Here is a 19,753-nt window from a genome sequence, read left to right as displayed (position 1 = left end):
AGGACCCCGATATGTTGGGGCGAGGTTGGCCAGAGAGTCATGGGGAGCACCGAAGTAGTGCTCGCGACGACAGAGAAGATTCAGCAGGTCCGGAGCAGGCTTTAGACTGCTCAGAGTCGGCAGAAAAGTTACGCCGATAAGCGTCGATCAGACCTGGAATTCCAGGTCGGGGATATGGTTCTCCTGAAGGTGTCACCATGGAAGGGCGTCATCCGATTCAGGAAGTGGGGCAAGTTGGGCCCAAGGTATATCGGACCGTTCAGGGTTGTAGCCCGGGTGGGCAAGGTGGCGTATCGACTGGATCTGCCAGCCGAACTCAGTCAGATCCACAACACTTTCCACGTCTCTCAGCTGCGAAAGTGCCTAGTGGACGATATGGCGGTGGTAACCTTGGAGGACATTCAGGTTGATGGCAGCCTGAATTACATCGAGCGGCCTATAGCGATCCTTGACCGGAAGTCGAAGGATCTGAGGAACAAAAGTGTAGAACTCGTGAAGGTGCAATGGCAGCACCGGAAGGGGTCAGAGTGGACTTGGGATCCGGTGAGTGAGATGATGGAGCACTACCCCGAGCTGTTTCAAGATCAGGCGGCGGACTTCGAGGACGAAGTCTAAGATAAGTGGGGGAGATTTGTAGCACCTGGTTTTAGGTATGTATTCTGTTATTAAATCTCCATTTATTTTTGCATTTTTGGCCTTGGACTCGGTGAGTCGAAGGACTGACTCGCCGAGTAGAAGCGGGATGAGGTGCGGTGTTTAAGCTGCGGACTCGGCGAGTAGCCGCTGTTTGGACAAAAAACCCTAATCCAGGGGTTTGCACCCTATTTAAACGACCTTATGCAACCTCTTTTCCCCCTTTATGCTCCCAAACACTCCTCATAGCAAACCCTAGCCGTTTTTGTGAAGAACTAAGGCTTTTTGAGTGATTCTTGTGAATTTGGATCTCAAGGAAGAAGGAAGAGCATAGAAGAATCAAGAGGGGACTGAAGGATTCGAGTTTGGTTCATCATTTGCAGTCTTTGGAAGGTATAAAGTCTTAACCTTGCTCATTCTTTTGTTAGATCCCTCTTTGGGGTGATTTAGGGCTTTTATAAGCCATTTTTGGTGGCCAACCATGTTTGCAAACATGGTTGGGGGTTTGGGCTTCTGTATCATGTCATTTTATGAGCCACAAGTCAGATCTAGGCTGCTTTTTGCACCAAGGAAGGCCCCATGCAACAAAAGAGCCTATTTAGAGCCTTTTAAGCTCTAATGTCCCATGCATGCACGTAAAGTTTGTAACTTTACGTGCTAGATCGAGTTTAGGGGCCTGAATCTATCATTTGGTTAAGTGTTGTACATTAGAAATCGAAGTTCTTAGTAAGGAATGTGTTAGACTCGGCGAGTCCATTCCTGGAGTCGGTGAGTCCAAGGGTTTTGGTCCCATATCAGTGAGGTTCATAAGGACCAGTTGAGTGTGGAAGGGTTTTAGGAGTCCCGGGGAGTGACCCAACGTTCTGGACTAAGCAAAGTGTTCTGGGAATTCATGGTACTCGGCGAGTTCATGAACGCACTCGGCGAGTCCAACAAAATCTTCATGATACTCGGCGAGTTGTGCATACAACTCGGCGAGTCAAGGACAGAACATGTTCATAGGACGAAGAGTAACTCGACGAGTTGTTCATACAACTCGGCGATTCAGGGCAGGACATAAGTAGCGGTTGATGATGAACTCGACGAGTTGTTCATACAACTCGACGAGTCGGATGTGGATTCAATCAGTGTTCATTAGAAGGAAAACTCGTCGAGTCATCGCCTAACTCGACGAGTAGAGACGGGTATGAGGTCTGATGGAAGGATAGGGACTCGGCGAGTTGGTGAGACAACTCGGTGAGTCAGGTCAACTGGAAGTTGACTTTGACTTTGACTTTGACTTGGTCAAGGGGGTAAAATGGTTATTTTACCCTAAGGGTAGATGTCAGTTTTTGACTTAGTGTTTTGTGGGAATTATAGCCGAAGGATTTCCGGAGCAGCAGCGGCAGCAGTAGGAGGATTCCCGCACAGTTCAGCAGATACGAGGTGAGTTACCTTCCAGTAGGGGTGGGTCTAAGGCCACAATGCCGACCCACCATTGAGGAGTATTTAGAAGATAATTGTCTTTGTGATAATTTATCTTGATATGGTATGCGTTGGTTATGAGTTATATATGTATGATATGTTGCATGATAGGGATAGTTTCCCTGATAGTGGTCCTTAGGACCAAGGGGTAGGTCAGTACCCGGATATGTCTGACTATGTACTTATATTTTGCTATTGTATGCTAGTGGTAGGGGGTGGAATAGTCCTCAGTTACCAGTTGAAAGATACCGATGACGATTACCGGTTGAAAGATACTGATGGTATAGTATGGTATGTGGTATGATGGGGGAACTCACTAAGCTTTGTGCTTACAGTTTCAGTTTTTGGTTTTAGGTACCTCTTCATCCAAGGGGAAGGAGCCGGCGGCATAGCATGGCATCACACACACTCACATATGATTTCCGCACGGTGTTTTCTGGGATTGTACTCCGATATGACATTTGTTCATGGTTGTGGATTTCAAATATGATACTTGGTTTTATGATGACGTGTTTATACAATATTTTCTAATGAATGTTTTATGAATTAATTAATCAAAAATGAAATTTTTTGGGCTTGAATTTTTGGATGTTACATATTAACTAAATATGTTAATAACAAGATAGAAATTTCAATGAAGTTTGTATCCAGTGAACACAGCTAAAACAACTCAAAAGAAATTTATAAATTGCAATTCAAAACATTATAGATTAAAGTCAAAGTATATTGTTATTAGCTAAATCTGTTAAAGACCAAGAATTGTGAGCAAATATGTCAAATTAATAGCAGTATAATACTGATAATTAAAAACACTAAAGGGTAAATGGTAGTTTTCAATCATCAACTACCGTGCAATCCAAACAATCTCAGAAAAATTTAATTACGTAAGACACACATACATATATACATACAGTTAATCAAAAGTCGATGCGCTTTTCTCGTGGACATTTTATCAAACATGTAGAGTGCAACATCAAATGCAAGGTTAAAAAGACAAAAGTAAAAGATTGAAAAACTAATACTAACATTTATAATCAAGATTATTCATGCATTCAAACATCACAGTCAAATACAACACTAATGAGAATCAAAAAATCGAATACAATTAATAAAATTAAGAACATCATATTAAAGAAGAAACTTGGATGACGAACGTGATGCTGCAAAGAGTGATGTTGTTCGAACGTGGTGCTGCAAAGTGTCTGAAGAAAACATAATGCACAAACTGTGACATTCCTATTTTCAGGGCCAAAAAAGACCAATTTTTGTTTATGCTTTATAAAAATTAGAGTACCTCTTTTAATAAAAGTGTTGCGGAATTTGTTCCCAGAAAAACATGGTAAATACGTTATCAAAGCATTTATGAAGAAACGTATTTTTTTATTCATTTTAAAACATTCGGGATGTCATCGTCAATACAGAAACATAAGCATAAACAGAACTTACAATCATTTACACTGGTGATCTACATCTCTTTAATCTCTTAGTGTAATATAACTTTATATCGACACTTGTGATACAAATAAGCTTGAGTGGGTCAGGTTGGGAAACCTGGTGAGTACATAGGGTTTTCAACCCAAAATTTATTATAGTTATTATGTTTAATCATCAAATAATTAACCCAATTACCCATCCTCATTATCATCTTTAGTCTTAAGGATCTACCCTAAGAATCAGCTATTTCTCATTCATTCATTCCTACGGATTATCCTAAGGAATAGGTACGAATTCCATCGTTGTCAATGAGACAGCTGTCAAGCACAAATGCTAGTTCTATCGCTTAGGCGTAGCTGCCAGAATTATGACATTCTCTATGAGGCTCAGTTGCCGGTATTGTTCTTCAGGCACAGCTGCCAGGGTTATCTCGTTTATTGATAGTATCGTTTTCGAGAGTCCACTTGCAATACATGTCAATGGGTTTTTAGAGTACACTGGTGAACACATCGTTCACAACACCTACAGGTTGCGAGCCTGCTAGTGTTCCACTGGACTGTCCAGAATAGTTCGTGGTTGTCATCCATACTCTGCTAGATGACGGGACCAAAATTTGGGTAAAAGGCTTCTCACATCGTCCACCTTTCACCCTTACCTCATGGTCTATTCTACCTCTCATCTCATCATCCGACTCATATTTCATGTACCTATGCTTTACCCAACATATTTTGTATAGATATAATATATATATATATATATATATATATATATATATACAGTTTAAATCATTTAAAACATGTATAAAATTGTTCATCCAGCATAGATAGCAAATATACAGATAAGATGCACACATAGCACGTAATTTATATTAAATAGTTCAAATCTATATGTAAGATGAAAGTAAATATGCAATCACTTGTCAAAGTGATGATTCCAAACTCAGGTAGCGCTTCGCTTCTAACGATTCGATTTTCTTTCGAAGGAACCTAGCATTATTATCACTAAGTTTTAATCTAATCTTTATTGCGACTAATTATTAGTCTAGATTCATCATTAACTCAAAGTCTACTTCATGATCTATCAAGTAAGGAACAACCAGGTGGGATCATATCAGAGGTAGGGCCCGTTTGGTATACGAAGTATACTATTTTGAAATCCCACTTAAAACACCTCACTAAATCACAGCCTAGACATCATTTCCATAAGTAGATCAATCAGTATAACGACTTTGAATCACTGATAAATCTTATTTATAGGTTCATAAAAACGATATTATATTTAAATATAAGCTATATTTAAAGTACGGTTGGTCTCTTCAATATATATATATATATATATATATATATATATATATATATATATATATATATATATATATATATATATATCTAAAGTACGGTAGGCGTATCTCACTTACAACGGGTTTTGCTAAAAAGCGGGCTCCGCTGGTGTAGAGCTTCTGAGCCAAAAAAAAACTCTTTTTCTCGGAACCAACGGGTGCTCTAGGGCTTCCCCCTCGTGCTAGGGGGTTTTCCTAAGCTTTCGGGGGGGGGGGGAGGGTTAGGGGCTAGAGAGAGAGTTTAGAGAGAGAAAGTAGAAGTGGGAGGTGTGAAGAACTCGGCAGCCCTTGCTCTCTATTTATAGGCTGGATTAGGGTCACTCGCGTCGTGAGTTTTTAGTGCTCACCTCGTGAGCTTGCTTAGGCTCCAAGGTAGAGCCTGGAGCTGACACGTGGCATCGCACATAGGGGGTAAAACAACCGATTTTCAAAAATTCATAACTTTCGCATACGAGCTCCGTTTTCGACGTTCTTTATATCTACGCGTAGGCAAAAATAAGATCTACAACTCTCTTCTTGACTCCATCGGCTAATTCTCGACCGATTTTAAGAGGGTTTTTGGACGGTTTTTGGGTGCTTTTCTCTCCTCCTTCTTCATCTAGTTGCTTAGTGGTGTTTGTAACTCCATTAGAGGCGCAACACTTGGGGGCACTAAGCCTTTTGAAGCTAAGGAATAGATTGTTATTGCTACATAACAATCAAAGGTATCCTCTAAACCCTAATTCAAATTATAATATGTTAGATCTAGGGTTTATAGCTTTGGATATTCAATTGCATGTTCATTAGACAAACTAGAGCCTTGGGTTGTTTGTTTGATGTATTTGATGCTATAGTTGATTATTCATGCTTAAAATCGCAAAATTTTGATTTCTGGGGCCTGGATTCGCCGAGTCCATGGCTGAACTCGCCGTGTCCATAGTGAACTCAACAAGTCCAAGCTAGACTAGCGAGTCAGGGTCGCAGATGGTGCTAATTTCGCGATTTTCTTGCCTTTTTGTTGTGGGATAATTACCAAAACGTTTTTTATTGATAGAAATCAGATTTTTATGATATTGGGTGATTATCCTTGCCAAAATAAAAGATAATTTCATATTAACTGAATAATTACTTCCTTATATGATAAAATTTGATTATTTGAATTATTTGATGAATTATCTTGCATGTAATTGGACTAGGTCAAAATTAGATAATCACCAATTAATTGTTAATTGCTTTATTTGACTTTGTGATCTAGAATATTCCTAATAATGTTTTGAAAAGTTTCAAAACTTGCCTTCAAGTTTTGGAATTTAAATTTTTGATTAAAAGTTAATTTTGAAATATTTAAATTCTAATCCCAAATGTTTTTGAAAAGTTTCAAAACTTGCCCTCAAGTTTTGGAATTTAAAATTTGATTAAAAGTTTAATTTTGAAATGTTAAATTCAAAAACCCTCGTATTTTGAAAAGTTCAAATTACACCCTTATGGTTTTGTTAATTAATTTAAAGTGTATAATTAAAAGAGAGTTAATAAATCCATAAAGTTTTGGTTTACATTTAATTAAATTAAAAGTATTAATTAATTAAAATTAAACCACCTAGTATTTTAAAAGTTTAAAATACACCCTATACTATGTATATATGACATTAAAAGTCTAATATTATATATGTATAAGTAAACAGTCAGTCTTACCGTTAGTAGGCCTCATTCACGAAGCTGGTCTATAAGGGGTGTTTAAGGAAATTGCCTATAAAATGGCGATTGAATGAGTATCCACTCTTACCCACCGCACTCTTGACCAGTGGAGGGTCGTTAGCCAAACGGATAGGATAGGACGAAACCTTCCATTATAAGTATAATGAAGTACAAAGTAACTACATGCTCTTACAAATTCCCAAATTCTAGTTACTTTAGGCAAAATGTGAAATTTTATGCTAATCCATGGAATTACACTTCATACCCTTGTCAAACGTTAATGGAGCGTGTGTGGTTAACCGACACACTAATTTGGGATTGAAATTGGTGACGAAGGGTGGCTCGATGTTTATCATAGATCAATGGAGTGTGTGTGGCTAACCGACACATTGATTAGGCGATAGTAGCATTTAGTGCACCACGTAGATTTGTATGGTTATTCACACCCTGTTTGTGATCCTCGGCATCCCAGTCGCAAACTTGAAGGGCATAATCGAGATTAAACATGCCATTGAAAAGTTCAATGAATCTCAAAAGATCTAGGAGTTTCAATTCATTTAAAATTTAAACCCCATTTTTGTTTTTCATGGTGGGAACTGGTGAATTGTCATTCACCTACCTTCAAATATTCTGCAACTAGATTACGGCATCCCTCTTCTAGGTTGTAGAGTATTGTGTTGTATCCTAGCCTTGATGTTTCATTTGGGTGTTACGTCAAGGATTCTTTTCAACTAACTTGAATTTTTTCCCGTTTTGTAGATGTCTAGATCTAACAATGGTCTTCCCAAGTCCCTTGGAACAAGTTTTCCAAATGAAGATGACATTCCACGATACGATCAAGGAAATGAGAGTCATGCTTCACTTCCTCCACCTCCTCCTATTGTTCTACCTAACCCACGTGATCGAAGGCCTGAAAAGTTCAAGCTCACTCAAGCCCTTTTGGCAAGTAAACACGAAGATGGGAAACCTATGTGTGCACACGTCTTAGAGATGAAGTCACACATTGACATGTTAAGGATGTTAGGTGTCGAGATTTCAGGTGAGTTGGCTGTTGACTGGGTTCTTTAGTCACTTACTGAATCATATAGTGAGTTCGTTAGAGAGTACTATATGATGGACCACGACGTGACCCTCATTGATTTGACCTATTTGCTTATAGCTGCTGAATCAACAATGATTTGGCGTGCTGATCAAGCGAATTTGTTTGGTGAATCAAACTCCCAAACTTCAATGGACACTGGTAACATTGGAAGTCCATAAAGGACTAAGTATGAGATTGTCACATGTGCTTTGCCAAAGGAGTCCATTTGCTTTTATTGCCAAGAGAATGGACATTGGACACGAAGTTGACCTGTCTACCTGAGAGATCTAAGAGATGGGAGAGTCTAGTGTTATAACTTTTCTTCAGGTATGAAATCCACTATCTAGCTCTTTTAAGTTCCTATTTTTGATTCTTAATACATGATGTAATAAGATTACATTTTGATGTTTTTGTAGGATCGAAGAAAAGAGAGGAAGCTTAAGGGAAGAAGTGAGCTGAATCTGATCGTGAAGAAATGGGTTTCGATTGCATTGCTTTAAGATTGGATTCTTGAGCTACTACTTGGAGTTAGAATAGATTGCTAAGAAATATGTAATAGCATAGTTTTCAGTTGAATTGCATTGTAAGGACAAATTTTTCCGCAATAAAATAAATTTTGATTTTATCTTGTTTATTTATCCTTGCAGTGGTGTGTATGAAAAATTGATGTTTAATTGTTCCTATTATTAGCAATGATGGATTTGATTCTTGATTATGTTATTTGTGGAAATGTCGAGAATTTTCCAAATAAGGAAAGATTTTCATCGTCCAAGTTTCAAGTGGACAGAAACTTGGAATCATACAACATGGTTGTGTGATGAATGAGAAACTTTATATTTGGAGATTAGACTAATTCTTTGACAAAGTGTCAAGTGAAGGACTAAGAGATCGAGTACACTAGGTTGTGCGTCAATCAAGTCCACCACAAGAGTGATAAAGATATTCGTCATGATTTACTAGAGTATAGTAAATATGATTATACTTATAAGATTAAGTGTAATTCTGAGTTGATTGAAAAGGTTTCAATAAATGGCAGAATGAATAAGAAGAATCAAATAGGCAGAAAGATAAAAGTTTCTCCATTCTAAGAAGAAGGGAGAGTACCTTACCTTTTATTGTGTTTTGTGATAAGTCTTAATGATTAAGAACCATATCTCAATTGATCCTATAAGTGAGTCTTAGTGCATTTGTATGGCTAAGAAGAGGAATCGAGAATTGTGGAAATGGTTAAATCAAGAAGCCAATCATACTTCGTTCCAATATCAAGTCTTAGAGTCATACTCCCAGATTGTGACATTGAGTGACACGTCTTTAGTAGGTTTATAACACTCAACAAATGTGGAATTGGGAAAAGTTTTCTTATTCTTGCACATTTGAAATTGGTAAGTTGTGTTGTCTTGGATAAGACAAAGACCAACTAGGACCAGTTATGTGAAGTGTTAGTCTTGATAAGATTTTGCACTAACTCTTGAATACTTGTTTTGTCAAGGAAAGTTCCTTGATAAGAGAATCACATATGTCAAGAAGTCAGTAGGAGTCTCAATTGTCTTGAAAAGCTCAAGAGCTAATCAAGAACAAACCAATAGTTAATCACTAGCACACGACTTGAGGTTGGCGACCTATCGTGTTGACATAATTTTGTTTCTATGCCATTCCAGATTAAGTCAACTATGCAATATGAGTTCTATGAGTTCTCAATTGGATTACATAAAGGCAAGGCACCCTGATCAATGGAAAGTACTGATGGGTTTTATGCATAAGAAACATTCCTATGTGCTCATACAAACCCTAATGCTTGGATCTAAGTTTCTCTATTGAACATGCTTTGATTCCAAGACTTACAAACCCTAATCTAGCATACAAATAACAAAAACAACATATAGAATCAGATCTAGATGTTTACCTCTTCAAATTGTTGGCTTAGATCTTCTTTTCTTAAATGCAACTCCTCTAATGGTTCACAAACCCCACAAGCAAGAAGGCAATATGAGAGAGAGAGAGAGGCTAGAAATCGGCCTAGGGTTCTCTTAGAATCAAGTGGTAGCCAAATTCAATGCCTTAGGGGTCATATTTATACTTACAGGTTACTAGGGTTTCAGTCTAAACCCTAATGGACAACTTAGCCACCAAGCAGCCCAAGGAACCTTTTGGAATAAGGCCTTGGACGAAAATATGATGGATACCCATCATAATTTCTTTCCCACTTAAGCCCATTAGGTTTCCTTAACCCAAAACTCAACTATCATACATTTGACAGTTTATACCCCTTTATTTAATTAATCTCTTTTGATCACCAAATTAATTCCTAATTAATTTATGACCAATACTAATTAAATAAATATGATTTCTCCTTTAATATATTATTCTTAAAATATATTAATAAATCATAATACTCTCTCTTTCTCCTTAAATTACCTTGTCAAGTTGCTTTGGAGAAGGCAACCCAAAAGGACCAAGCACAACCGGGTCAAGTACATACCAAATATAGTTACGAGCTTAGACACTATTCCAACAAGTACATTGATAAGGTAAGGGTGAGCTGATTAACAACTTGGAAGCAATGGTGGGCATTCATGCTCCCATAAGGCAAGAAATCATGATTAAACAAGTTCAATACATATGAGTTGGATTTGTCACAAACATTGTCTTATGATTGTTGTTATGACAAATTCACATCGATATGAACACATAAACTTTAAAATCTAATTGTCATAAGGTTTCTCTCCATCATGAAAATGATTGTGAGGAAATGCTTTCACTAAGAGAGATTTTAAGAAGATTGCAATTGTGAAAATTATATTCTCAAATTCAATTATGATTACGGCATCCCTTTTCATGGTTCGAATTGTGAGATTTGGCAATTGGTTTGAACATTTGGGACTCAGTAACATAAGTTATGAATTTCTTTAGACACACATGTGAGCTTTCTAAGGCAAAGGTGTATGAAGTTAAGAAGCTTAGATAAAGGCTTATCAAAACATCAAGTATTTATAAATATGAACTTAAGGAATTCAATAAGCATTGTTTTCGGGAAGTTCAGATGTTTTCTGAATATATGTCAAAGCTAGTGGGAGCATAAGTGTTATGCTTGTATGGTAATAATCATCATGAAAGTAGGAGCATGATTATTATTTCAAGTATTGAAAGTTAGCAATATTAATTATAGAAAACAAAGATTCACTTTGCCACGTTGTAGGGGTTGAAAAGTTGTTTTTCTATAATTAAGGGAGAGAATATTATACTTCAATTTCAAATCTAAAGGCTTAGATTGTGGAATTTTAATCAAATTTAATCAAATATATATGAATGTTGTGCCGGAATGGTTCAACATGAGGAAATTATATATATGGAAAGGATAATTGCATTCTCAAAATTTGGCTATGATTATGACATCCCTTTTCATAATCAAAATTGTGAGAACATGGCAATTAGAAATATTATAGCAGAAGACTGGTAAAGTATCACGTCTTCATGTGAGACATTATCAATCGTGTTCTATACGCTTTGGGTATAGGATCGATTGCATATGCCATAATATTCGACCGTTCTAATTTTCCAAGTGCCCGTGCCATTAAGAGGGAAAAGGGCTAGAACCAAGTTTGAATAAAATAATTAAACAAATGTCAAAGAACGATCTGAGGTTCGCTAAGGATTTGTTGCTTTTGAGTAGTTGGAAGTATAGTATTGGATGGACCATGTTGACATTATTTTGAATAAATAAGATTATATTTAGAATGAGTTGTCATATGGCAAATATGGAAATGTTTCCATATTGGGAGTTGGATATTGAGAGTCTATGTCTAGATTAAAACTTTTATGCAAGAAGGATGTTCAAAGGAATGTACTTTGAATGTGAGACTTCGCGTCTATGGAATTGTCTTGTAACAATTTCCGATAGAATACCTTGGAATTTCATTAGCCGAGTCTTTGTGACTTTTGTGCTATGACATTACAAAAGGATCATTGCATAAAATGTTAGAATCTAACATATTCTATTAGTGGCAAGAATGTTGTGTTCTTACACTAATGATAAGGATTGGGAATTGTGAAATGAGTTTCATTAGAAAGTTTTTCAATTGATCTATTTCACAAAGTAAGGATCATAGGTAACATAGTGTGCATGCTCGGAGCATGAGACAACTATTGTTGTAATTCAAGTAATAAGTTGATTATCCGAAACATTAAACAATGAATAATAAGTAGTCAATATGGTGTTTAAATAAAAGTGTTTTATTTACGCTCAAAAGTTTTGGGGCCATATAGGATTAAATATTATCATTGTGTTTCATTTTGCATGTTTTGACTTCCAGAATACCAGGGTTATTCGAACCTCCACAGTCGGTCATACGTTGTAAGTAGGTATGAAGGAAGACTTTCATGAATCTGTCTGTAGATTGTCTAAAGTGTGTAGACATAGCACAAGTTTGCTGCAGAGTTCATGAGTGCTTTGATAAGATTAAAGTATTGGATTAAACCCGCACTCACTTGAATCACTTCATGGATTTATCACGGGTGATTAGTGAGACGATAACATTGTATATTTTTGAAACTGAGACGTGTGAGTTGTTATTTGCTGGTCGGTTGCACATTGATCATAAGTAAATGCACCAGTAACTTGGTGTTATAAAACTTATTGTTGTGTGTGATTCAATCAATAGGTGCAAGCGAGCATTTGAGTCAAACTTTATCCATTCCTTTTACCCAAAGTGGGATAAAAGCGATATCTGTGGGCCCATCGATGATTTAGTGATGACACGCTAAGCGCTTGGCCAAGCCGGGACTAAGTTGATGTGTTCAATTATAGTCCGTTGTCAGCCGTCATAAATCAGATGTCGGGAAACAATACATAGACAGAGAGAATGATTTATATCCATGTCTCGTGTCTATACGATATCTTGAGAATGGGGGAATATTTGATCCCTTATCTAAAGGACACGCTATCCGATAAGATCAGAGTTGACAGCGGCTTTTGAAAGCTACGATTGCTTATCAGGTTCTGAAGTTATGCAAAATAGTTATTAGACTTATCCAAGTGGGAGACTGTTGGATTAATGTCTAAGTCCATAACTATTTTGGTATGTACTTGACCCAATTATGAGCATGGTCCTTTTGGGTTGCCTTCACCATATCAACTTATAGGATGAATTAAGGAGAGAAAGGATTCATTATGATTTATTAATATATTATAAGAATAAAATATTAAAGGAGAAATCATAATGTTTAATTAATATTAGTCAAGAATTAATTTTGTGGCTAAAAGAGATTAGTTAAACTTAGGGGACTAGAATTGCAATTATAAGATAATTGAAATTGGGCTATGGATCACCTTGGAATATAGGTTGGACGAAATCTATGGGAAGCCCATATGATTTTCGTCCAAGGCATGTTCCAGAAAGGGTTTATGGGCTGCTTAGAGCTTAAGCAGTCAAATTAGGGTTTCCTTGTTAGATAACCCTAATTGTCTACCTATTTAAGGAGCCCCCAAGCCCCAAAAACGTGGCTATTCTTTTTGAGAGGGTTTTTGGACGGTTTTTGGGTGCTCTTCTCTCCTCCTTCTTCATCTAGTTGCTTAGTGGTGTTTGTGACTCCATTAGAGGTGCAACACTTGAGGCACTAAGTTTTCTAAAGCTAAGGAATAGATTGTTATTGCTACATAACAATCAAAGGTATTCTCTAAACCCTAATTCATATTATAATATGTTAGATCTAGGGTTTATAGCTTTGGATATTCAATTGCATGTTCATTAGACAAACTAGACCCAAAAGCTATTAGGGTTTACATGTACACCATAAGAATGTTGTAGTGCTCAAAACCCATTAATTTCAACTATCCAAAACTTAGATTAAGCATCCATAACAGTTGGAACACTATGGAACCAAGAATACCACTCATTTCCATGGGACTTACACATTTCATAGTCAATTATTGAGTGTACATGAGAGGGACATAATATAACACAAATGAAGAGCATCTTACCTTCTAGAAATTCAAGAGTACACAATTTTGATAAAGATGAGAAGAAGATGACACCAACTCCACAAAGATTGTCTCAAGAATCCCCTATTTCTTCACTTGAATCCCTCCCACACTTCACACTTGGTACACCCACTTGGAAACTCTCTCTCAAGAACTTTTGTTGGCTACACATAGGGTTTGATTCTCGTATTTTAGGGTTAGCATTGTTTAAATACCCCACAAGTTACAAACTAGGCCCTCAAAGTATGAGAAAATGACCCCTTCGCCCTTGTACAAGATCAATAATCATTTTCTTACACTTTGGCCCTCACAAGTTAACTTTAATCAAACAAAAAAGCTTATTTAAGAACAACGCTTAACGAAACACTAACCTCGATGACAAATGGAAATTTGGGTCGTCACATATGCATGCTCTCCCATTGTAATATCATAAACCGTAAATCACATCATTTCATTCTTTTCATCCATCGGTCTAGAATCGTCTTTATGTCCACACAATATTTGTTATCCACAATATATATATATATATATATATATATATATATATATATATATATATATATATATAGTTTAGACAAAGAAACTAACATGTGTTTGGTGTGGACCATGGGATTTGTCTATAATTTGAGGACTTTTGGTGGTTATGGCTATAATTGATTAAAGCAAATGGACATAAAGCCTTAAGAAAGAAGAGACGGGACAAATAGTTATTTCCACATTGTATATGCATATATTTAAATATGTAAGGTGTAGAGTTAAGGTTGACGAGTTTCTTTATTACCATGAGAACATTGTACTTTTACCTTTCTTATGTTTTTCATGGAACTTGATGTGATTTATCTTTTTTACAAGCACGTTTTGTGTGAAACTCTTACAAAACACACTTGACTTTGCGGTAGCAACAATTTCTATAAACAAATTAACCTCAAAGAAAGGAAAACTTGTAAGGTCGTGAAAAGTGAGATGCTCTTTTTTTAATGTATTTAAAAGTTCCCTTTCGGTGAATTGTTGATGAAAGTGAAATACTTGATTAACACAAGGGGAAGGGGACCATGCTCATAGATGAAGGGAAAAAAAAGATCAATAATCATAACTTAGGCTTCACTCATAATTATAATTGGTAATAAAGTAACCATTATACATTTGATTAATTACAAATTGAAGTACCATTCGTAACCCACTTTTGATGGTGATTGTTGGGGTGTCACTCATGACCTATATATGGTAATGGTACTCGACTACTTGTTATGTCCACGCCTATTCAACTCAATTGGAGTTTGGTGTATTTGATTGTAATGGTAATGTGGTCACAAATCGGCTAATTCGTTAATATAAACAGATTGGATAGATTTGTAATTGTTTTATTGTTTTTTTTTAAAAAAAAAATTATATAAGTGTTAGAGGTGAATAGCTTTTTCATTAAAGTAACCTAACGTTTTCATTAATTTGGTTTCATGCATTTACATTAGGAGTGACGTTTGGCTTATTTGACACACTTCATTTTTAGTTTCGTCTTTTAAAGTTTTATTGGTTTCGGATAAAATATAATCCGCCCGTGGATTATGCACGTAGATACCAAACTCAGTTGTCCAAAGTCATATAAACTTGAATTTCATTCGCTTCCTTTTTTGGCAAAGAAAAAACATGGCATGATTGTTCTACTACGTTTTGCATAAAATAAAAAGGTACATAAATTACAATTTTATTCCCAGCAAGAACATAGCACACCGGATAGCTGGAAGTTTGAAAATGTGTTTTTATTTGAGAGTTGATTCGTACAAAACAATTTTTCTCCATACACAACAATTAGTGTTTTAAAATGTTGTATTGTACAACTATATAATGCATGAATTGTTGTATATGTCAAAAAATTGTTGTGTACAAATCACTTTCCTTTTTATTTATATAGACATGTTCATCAAAAATAGTTCACAAAAATAGTCGTAAGCTTTTGGAATTTTGGAAAGTATAAAATGCTATAAAACATGAAAACATGAAAACTAAAAAGTTAAAACTCTTAAAGACCTAAGAAGCTATGTCGAACGGAGCTCTTTAATTTGAGCTTTTTTTAATGCTAAACGCTAATAGCTATTGTTGAGCATACCCTAGGGCTAAGACTAAAAGTGTGTTCTTGACCCTCATCATGACCAGAAATGTTGTTATTGTATTTAGTTTTATTTAAAATGTATAATTCTACAATAAAATATCTAGATATTACTTATCTGTTTCATTTGGAATTTTAAAAATGGTAATAAGAAAACAATAAAAATGACAATCCCCGATAAATTTGTAACTCAAAGATAATATGGTAACTTTGACGATCAATTAACAAACACAAGCTTGGTGTGTTTGCAAATTCACTTTCAAATTTTATAAGAAAAGTACATGATTTTAAATCATTCAATTTGTCTGCCCAACTAATTCCAATTTGCATAATAAAAATTGCTAAATTTCTCAAACTAAAACCCATTTTAAATCATTCAATTTGTAAACCAAAGTTAGGACTGAGATAAAGATGAAAGTTTATGATTTTTCCCCACTTCAACCACTTATTCAAACACAAAGCTCATAAGTTGCATTTTTAACATTTTTTTAAAAAAAAGAAACAAACGGTTAATCTACATTAACACATAAGAATTGGAACTCGGGGCAAAATCAAGGGTAGAACAAGTACAAAATGATATTGCCCACTAGGGTTCCAATTATACACAAACTAGCGACTTATTACAACCCTAAAATTATCAAAGGAGTTGTGGCATTGGTTAAGGATACCCAACATACTTTGGGTCATTTGGTCCTGGAGGTGAAGGCTTTGGGATGTAAGGCATAAGAGGAGTGCCATGCTCGATTGGCCCAGGCCTTAATGCTGCGGCTTTTGAACTTGGAACCGGATCATTAGGGACGTAATCGTAAATATCTACGTTTCCATCACCACTTTCATCATGAATATTATCCTCCTGTTAGTTACAATAGTGAAACTAAGAAATTAAAAACTAAACACAAATTTTCAAAAACAGTCCTTGTGGTTTACAAAAAAGTCTCACTTTAAGGACAACTATCGGCAATGTTACACCCTAGTCCTTATGGGTTTCATTTCATTGCGGTTGTGTATACCTTAAGTTTCCTGCCTGGCTTCGTTAAATCCATGATTTTCTTATGCTTGGGAAGATCGCCGCCTGATAAATAGAAAATAATAATCACTAAATTGGAATAATGGACGTAAACTATCGGCAATTATTGCACATTTTTTATTTTACAATTAGCACTAAAGTTTTGTGTGATAATATTTTACCATGAGTAGTGTGCTTTACAGATATTTAGATGGGCCATAGGCCTAGTATTTTGTTTGTTATTTGTGTATTATGCATGACATAACAGAACAGGTTGTAAATGGTTTGGTGTTTTGGGACAACAAGTGCAATTTTTTGTCACACTTAAAAAGGTGGAACAAGGTGAGATAGGAACTAGATCTTGATCTATCATCTATGCAGAAGACGTAAATGCCCTCCTCATCCTTAAATGCAACAAATAGCAACGTACTTTCAATAATTAGTTAATTATAACATCCTATTTTCATTTCTTCCTATTATCACATTGTACTTCTATGTATTTTCCCAATTATAGCAACTTCATTCAAATACAAAGCAATATATATGATTATAATTGCATATATCTTCCAAAGTATGATGTTAAAGAAAAAGAAAACTAAAAATACAAATATGGGTTTTTTTTGAAGATACAATATGTAATTTACATATTGAAAGAAATGAAAGTATGATGTTATAATATACAAATAAATGAATTTAGGTTGCTATTTCTTGCATTTAGGCATTTGGTCCATATGATGGATGGTCAGCTGAGACTTTTCTACTCTGAAAAAGTCATGTTGACCAGATTGCAAAATGAAAATGCTAAACAAAGGCACATGCATTTCTATATAGGATGACAAATTTCTCATCACATCAGCAAAATCTAACAAAAAGTACAACTTTAAAAGCATAACATACGAGTTTTTGCATTATGGTTGTGAGTATACAGGATCCTAAAAGACAAATATTGAAGAAATTACCAGGAATTTCGAACAGGAAGACGAAAAGCAAAGCTGTTCCAAACACCAAGAACAAAATCCACAATCCAGAACCTTTCATGATGTCAGAAAGAGGGACACCCTGTTCTTATATTTCCTGATGAAATCAAATCAAACCCTAAAATTTTAAACCCAAATCGAAGATGATCGTATGCTTTTCATACACCCACTTCAATAAACTTGTCAATTCATGGAGTAAATGTTGATAAGAAGAAGAAACCCCATTTATAATGTAACGAAAACGCAAAAATTTCAGAAAAGATTTGAGAGGATAGGGAAAGGAGAATGGATGCTAAATCACAGCCATGCCGTGATGATTTAAAAATGGGGAGAAAGAGGTGGGTAATGAAGGAGGTCATGTGGGGTTGCTGGTGCTCCATTGATAAAGAAAGGAGGTATTTAATGGTAGGGGATTTGAATGTGGTTTGTCTTTGTGTTGCAGAAGCAGTGGGCAGTGTAATGGTAGGAATCGTATTGAATGCGAAGTGTTGCAGAGAGGTGAGTGATGGAAATGCGAGCCTTCACTCCATCTGAACTTGTGCAGAGGGTTTTGAACACTTGGCCTTGGAGCACGATGCACTTTCTACTCCGTTTCTTGATTTTTAAAATACAAACTTATGGAGAAAATGACAACTACTTCTATTGTTTTTATTTTATTTTTTTTTTAAATTTGGCGCAAAAATTAAAGATTTTATTTTATTTATTTATTTTTTTATATATTGATGATCATTTATTTTACACAAAATTATATAAATTGGTTCCTATGATTTCATAAACTCACTGTTATTTTTTTGACGAACATGGTCCGTGTAGTTTTCAAAACTTGTGTGAATGATTTTTTTTAGTTTTCGTCTGTTAGTGTGATGGTAATTTAGTTTTTTCAGTTAGCAGAAACTTAATTTGTGAATACGGATAAACTCCATAACCATTTATATAATTTTGTCTATATTTTTCTTTATGCTTATAAGTTTGTGCCTTTTCCATTTTTTTCCTTTTAAAATGTCTTTCATTTTGAACTTTATAAAATGTTATTTTTCACATCTCCATTTATTAAACTTTTGTGTTTATCCTATGTAGTATATATATAATTTGGTTTTCCTTAATAATTTTTGTTTGTTAACTAAAAAAAACTAATTATTTACGTGCTTATTTTTATATATGTGTCGATATAAATTTAATATGGACAACGTTTCAACGTGAATTTTAAACTTCCGTTCGTTATTATATTTTAAAAAAATTACTTGTTTTTTTATATATATGTTGGTTTAAACTTGAGTTTGTCTACCTTTAGATGTAATTTTTTTTTTCTATTTTTGTGTTTAATTTTATATACGTTTCCTATGTATGAGTTGAGTCTTATATAATAATTTTCGTTTGTTAACGTAAACCCGACTTATACATATGAAAAGTACAAAAAAATAAGCACGGAAATATAAAAAAATTATTTCGAAACTTAGACAAACTCAAATTTAAACCAACACGTGCATAAAAAACAAGTATTTTTTTTAAAAAAAATAACGAACAACAATTCTAAATTCACGTTGAAACGTTAACGTCCTTGAATTTATACTGACACATATATAAAAATAAGCACATAAAAAATAGTTTTTTTAGGTTAACGAACAAGAGCTATTAAGGAAAAATCAAATTATATATATTCTATGAAGGATAAACATGAAAGTTTAATAAATGGAATGGTAAAAATAATATTTTACAAAGTTCAAGTGAAATGGTCAAAGCAACATTTTAAAAAGTAAAGGGGTATAAAAGTCACAAATTTATAAACATAAAATAAAAACAAAATTACATAAATGATTCCTATGGTTTACCCATAGTAACAAACTCTGTCTTTTGCTATCTAAAAAAACCAAATTACCCTCAGACTGACTAACAGACAAAAACTAACGATGTTAGCAAAAAATATCATTAATGCAAGTTTTAAAAACCACATGAATTGTTCCTAAAAAAAATTAATAAAACTTGAGTTTGTAACCTTTAATATACCACATGAATCATTTATATAATTTTGTCTTTATTTTACAAAATGCTCATCTAGCAAATTGT

At 34.9% G+C, this 19,753-nt stretch overlaps 1 protein-coding gene across 1 annotated transcript; it reads right to left on the bottom strand.

Annotated features, from left to right (window-relative positions):
• Positions 1-16,112: 16,112 nt before the first annotated feature.
• On the bottom strand, positions 16,113-18,004 carry LOC145096965 (uncharacterized). Its single transcript, XM_079034354.1, has 3 exons — positions 17,672-18,004; positions 16,717-16,778; positions 16,113-16,559 (listed from the first exon to the last, which is right to left on the bottom strand). The coding sequence occupies exons 1-3, from the start codon at positions 17,748-17,750 to the stop codon at positions 16,365-16,367; spliced, it is 336 nt and encodes a 111-aa protein (XP_078890480.1). The 5' UTR covers positions 17,751-18,004; the 3' UTR covers positions 16,113-16,364.
• Between the last annotated feature and the right edge of the window lie 1,749 nt (positions 18,005-19,753).

Source organism: Lactuca serriola, chromosome 4, assembly GCF_051521515.1.
Source record: "Lactuca serriola cultivar US96UC23 chromosome 4, Lser_US96UC23_V15, whole genome shotgun sequence".
NCBI classification, from domain to species: Eukaryota; Viridiplantae; Streptophyta; class Magnoliopsida; order Asterales; family Asteraceae; genus Lactuca; species Lactuca serriola.
This window is presented reverse-complemented; position numbering and strand designations above follow the sequence as displayed.

Bases quoted from the DNA above. Each gene is read 5' to 3' on its own strand.
- LOC145096965 (XM_079034354.1), bottom strand. From the start codon at position 17,750: ATGAAAGGTTCTGGATTGTGGATTTTGTTCTTGGTGTTTGGAACAGCT. The intron at 16,779-17,671 runs GTAATTTCTTCA...TCTATTTATCAG, and splicing joins CTTCCTGTTCGAAATTCCTG to GCGGCGATCTTCCCAAGCAT. The intron at 16,560-16,716 runs GTATACACAACC...TGTAACTAACAG, and splicing joins AGCCAGGCAGGAAACTTAAG to GAGGATAATATTCATGATGA.